General features: G+C 41.3%; 3 protein-coding genes across 3 annotated transcripts; all 3 read right to left on the reverse strand.

Moving 5' to 3' along the window:
* Nucleotides 1-2: 2 nt before the first annotated feature.
* Nucleotides 3-1,354, reverse strand: PHALS_09104 (uncharacterized protein; the record flags this gene model as incomplete). Its single annotated transcript, XM_024724542.1, has 2 exons — nt 3-84; nt 165-1,354. 2 exons carry the CDS (start codon nt 1,352-1,354, stop codon nt 3-5), a joined length of 1,272 nt encoding a protein of 423 aa, XP_024575408.1.
* Nucleotides 1,355-1,851: 497 nt separating this feature from the next.
* On the reverse strand, nt 1,852-2,449 carry PHALS_09105 (uncharacterized protein; the record flags this gene model as incomplete). Its single annotated transcript, XM_024724543.1, has 5 exons — nt 1,852-1,869; nt 1,931-2,008; nt 2,075-2,125; nt 2,204-2,275; nt 2,348-2,449. The coding sequence occupies 5 exons, from the start codon at nt 2,447-2,449 to the stop codon at nt 1,852-1,854; spliced, it is 321 nt and encodes a 106-aa protein (XP_024575409.1).
* Nucleotides 2,450-2,985: 536 nt separating this feature from the next.
* On the reverse strand, nt 2,986-3,284 carry PHALS_15351 (uncharacterized protein; the record flags this gene model as incomplete). Its single annotated transcript, XM_024724544.1, has 2 exons — nt 2,986-3,177; nt 3,273-3,284. The coding sequence occupies 2 exons, from the start codon at nt 3,282-3,284 to the stop codon at nt 2,986-2,988; spliced, it is 204 nt and encodes a 67-aa protein (XP_024575410.1).
* Between the last annotated feature and the right edge of the window lie 1,641 nt (nt 3,285-4,925).

Here is a 4,925-nt window from a genome sequence, read left to right on the forward strand (position 1 = left end):
AGTCATGTACTCCAGTGCGGTGAGCGGCTTTTTGTGTCGGCTGTCTCGTTAAAACATTCACGAGGTTTGGCGCGATCGGTTGAACTGAAGTATTAGAAAGAAAGCAAGACATGAGATTGCGTCGGCGAGCTAATTGTGTATTATTCGTGACATTTTGACAGTACAATCCTGATGCTGCGAGAATTTGAAGTTGTTTAAATCGATGCTCTGGAAGGGGATGCGGTAGACATGCATGCAATCGCACACCGCGCATTAGAGCTATATTAGCACCGCAGGGATCTCGTGTGACTGATAGAACCATTCCAAGCAAATCCGGCGATTCAGTCGAGGATGTTGACTGCAGATAACCCTGGGGCATACATTGCTGGTTTAGTAATTGATATACCACAAATGCATTGGCTCGTAGTTCGCGGTATTCCAGAAACGTGAGTGCCAAATCGACAAAAATGAATAATGCAGTTAAGAGCAAAGATCCAGCACTTGACATGCACACAGATATGAAAAGAGAAGTGTACAAATCCACAGTGAAACTTATAATTTGCGGTATGAAGTCTTCCAATTCACGCGTGGCACGTATTACCAAATATTTGGACCCAAAATTCCAAATTGGCAGCATGACTACTGTAAACGTACGATACGGCGATGGTGTTAAGTCGTAAAGCGCTTTGTAGTATGGGTATATGATAGCGAGAGCCAAGTACGCGTGCTGACATCGCTGGAATCGCACAAAGTATGGCCGACAGTTAGAAGTCTTTGCGAATGGTGATGTGCCCAACACGAGCAGAAAAACTACTGGAATGTAGATTGCAAGTACCACGCTTCCAATTTGTTCAATAAACGGAAGAGGGAACCCAACCTTGCTGGAAATATACAGCATGGTAGTCATGTACATTACCGTAAGTGAAAAAGCAATGTTAAAAATCTTGAGAAGCGACACCTTTAAGACCGGAATAAATGAAGCAAAACTGAAATTGGCTGTCAAAATCATCGTGAACACTGCAATTGCCAGACGAACCCAAAACATCCAGTTGGCTCTCCATCCTTCAGACGGCTTGCGGAGCGGAAGGCACTCCAAAAAGATTGCAACCGCGAGAGTAGGTATTGGAGTGAGCAAGCACACTAGTATTACACGAACGCGAGAAGTGACATCGCAGTACGCATTGAAGCTTTCGAGACGCTCAATTGAGTAAGAGCCTTGACGACCCACTTGTAATCCATTCCATTTTTTTTCGAGACGATTCCACATCAACATATTTGAGATGGCATGTGTTAACCCGACTGGTGCTTCTATTTTTAAGCTTGACCGTTGAAAGTGCAATGGATGACTCACTCGTAATGGATCCCCATGAGACATAATTTGCAGAAGAAACAATCATTGATTTAGCATTCGTGGTGAAATATGGCAATCATCGATATGGAATTTTCGATGCAGCACTATTTCTCTGTAGAGGTTCGTCATCGATGCCTGAAATATTCAAAGTAATTGTCTCTCCAACTGTATATGAAGTTTTGGTGTTCATCGCAATGAGTTAAAAAAACTTAAGCGGAGTCTTCATTAAAGGCGAATATACAGGACATAACAACTGTCTGCAACTGTATCAAGCTGATATGTTATTCCGAGATTGCTTGCAAATGATGCCGTGCGGAAAAAACCCGACTTGTTATATCGTCATTTAAAATATCCCATTTTACTTGCACATTTTGCAGCGCTGCGTCCAGCTTTCAATAGAGAAACAAGAGCTCTGATGAGACTCAATTGAAGGTAACGTCCTTACTGATTCTGACGATGATTATGTATTTCAAAGAAATGTAACCACCAGCTCCTAGATCCGCACCTCAGTTTCGGGTTGCTTACGAGTAGTATGTAATCTTCATATCAAAAGCATTAAGCTGCTTCTTATACTTGCTGGAATGTATGAGGAATACAGACCCGATGACGTCCACTCTCTCGATCTTGATGCTCTGTTGCGTCAATTGCAATCGCAGAGTGCAGTATAAAATATCTGCACTAGACGAAAAATAGGCACCAAAAATATGTTTGCGCTACTAAACTCATGTAATCGACAGCTCATACTAAACATTTGTGAAGACACATCGGCTTCACAAGGGAGAAAAGGTTCGCACTCTCGTATTTTCATATCGATTTAGATTCTCAGTATCAGGTACTTTAAGCATCTTTTTGCTTACATATTGGCAGACTTACCTGTCGTCTTACAGCAATGATGTCAGGTACCCGCTTAATATTTATAGCGGATTCGTTTGCTGCCTGTTGTGGCTATACAAAAGTGCAAGACTCACGTTAGCGATTCACCACACTTTGAGTGTGTCATTCGGTAACATCATTCACCCAAATTTTCGAGGCTTGATTGATCTGCATTAGCATCAATTCCTGTGCGTAATATAAATGAGAGATTCGCGCTTTGATGCCTTCCCTTCGTAGGTTTCCCATCGATGACGGCTTTCGTCTTTATGATTTCTCTGCTGCATAACGAAGGAGGATGACAGGCTAAAAAAATGAAACGATCACAGCGCAATATCAACATGAAGTCATCTCTGTCTGAAAATATCCAGCATAAACCAAAGGTCTGCTATACCTAGCACATTTGACGCTGCTGTTATGAGCCCCAGACGGAAATATACATCTTGGCCAGAAGATATCATTTTTTTTATTATGGAGTATCTTCCCGACTAGATAGGACTGAAACTGTCGTGCAGAGGCTTTGAACACGTGAGTCTGGCAATGCTTTTCGCGGTCTATCTTCCCAAGCAGAAAAGTGACGCCTCGCCACGACAGTGATGGCGAACGTTGCAATATTTTGCGAGATATGTTTAAAACGACATTAGATCTTTCCGAATCGTAGTCGCCAGACAAAATGTATTATAGCAGCGTGTTGATCCGTGCAAGAGCGCAGGGTGTACAATGACTTTATTTGCGGTAAAAAGTGATCGCTCATCAATCCTCGATAGCGGGTTACCTGTTGATCACTAATCACCCAAAAAAGCTCTGCACGAAATGATGTTCATGTGAAACAATATCAACACCGACGCCAACAGTGCGTCGTTTTCATTTAGATCCAATATCATGAAAAGAACCGCTGACTGAATCGAACAAAGCACATTGACGTGGTACTGATTGAATGTGACTACACGTTGACGTGAATCTTTGTCATGTAGTCCCTATGTGCCAATAACGACATTCAAAATGTGAATAAGTTTTAACTTACTAGAACCATTTAATCCGACAAAACCAAAACAGCTCGTCAATTCCTCACCCATATGCACATCCTCTAACAGTAAGGGTGACGGTACAGCGATGCCTTCGATTACGCAGGTGTGTAATATTCTTCTCGTCGTATGTCATATTAATGAAATCGCTGCGTCAATCTTCTCCAGCGCCTAAATATGCGACTGCACCGACCGATACTTCTTTGTGGTGGTCTGCAGTGCATCACAATCCTTGTGTTGTTCGCGTACATTTAATTCTATTGTGTGCACAAAAGTGTCCCCGAAGTATTTTTTGACTTGTCAAGCATAATGATATTGTGTTTTGCTTCTTTTACTCTAACAGATCAAATCACATCGCCAGCATCCAAGTGCTTTATCGATTTATCGACAGTAGCAGATCCAGATGCAAGCTAGCCTGTGCCATACGCATCCTCCAATTAACAGAATGCGTTTGGTCGGTTCAACTATTGAAAGTTTACGCCGTCAAGTCAGTTGCTGTACAATTTTACACTAAATTCATTTAGATATTCGCGACATGTACTTTATCAAAAATATCAGATTTTCATTTGGATAGGTTTCGCATATAAGGCAAAGTGAGAAGTGACTTCGGAAGATTCCAGGCTAACTACAGTAGATTTCTTATCTGTCTTAGCGAATCAATGATTGCAACTGCGTTCTTAGATCCTTCATTTCGTTGAGCGTCCAGACCTCCGCTTATGGTTTACTCCTTTATTAAGGCACATGAATTCTTACTCGAAAGTGTTACCTTTGTCGTAAGCTCCAAATGGAAGTAGCTGCCTCTTTTAATGGGTAGTTGATACTTCTGGGTGACGTTGAGCATTGCGTCTGTTCGCCTATTCGACAAGTAACATCACGCCGTTCTTTTAGCATGGGCAACGTAGCTTTTTGCAGAAGCGGGTACACTGAAGTGAATATAATTTATGTAACGGGTCCGTACTGTACTACTCCACTACACAGAGTACGAAAGTACCCGTAAATTTAGGTCCGTGGGAGACACGCGCATGTAAGTGTGACAAGTATACTGCATAAAGTTTCAATTCTGGAAAGTCTTACTAGACTAATCCTTAACATATGTCGCTTCTGAAATAGCAGAGCAACTACGTAGTAGAGATACTTGAGGATCTACTTTTAGGTTAATCATGCGGATGGATTCTCTGTGTATTGTAAAATTAGACTCGTCGAGTCAAAACTTATTCAAGGAAATACACGGTAAGTCTGTCGGACATGGCTGCCCTAGCAACCGAGTATAAATAGGTGGTGAGTGATTACGACTTTCTCAATAAAATGTGTCTTCAAGATAGTGGACACAATCAAGAAATCATGTTTCTTTTGCTGGACACGACAACTGGCAGTCCAAAGGCTGAAAGCAAAATCGCTCGCCTAAACGCCATGACCAAATATGCGAATGCGCAGGTGATATACCCTCAGGACAGGGCAGGTGGATGCCGGTTGTGCATCAACCGAGCAGTCGCCAAAAATAGCGTCGAGCTCCGGACATAAAGCATAAAAAAAAATTATTTCTTTTTTATTTGGGATACTAACTGCTTTTAATCTAGGTAATATAATATTAGTTGATTTAATTAAAATAAAACTTGTTTTTTGTTTTGTAATCTCTCAAATATATGTTTAGAACAAGTTTTTGACCCTTTTTTATAAACATATTTTTTTTTTTTTTTTTT

This window comes from Plasmopara halstedii (assembly GCF_900000015.1).
Source record: "Plasmopara halstedii genome assembly, contig: Scaffold_350, whole genome shotgun sequence".
NCBI lineage: Eukaryota > Oomycota > Peronosporomycetes > Peronosporales > Peronosporaceae > Plasmopara > Plasmopara halstedii.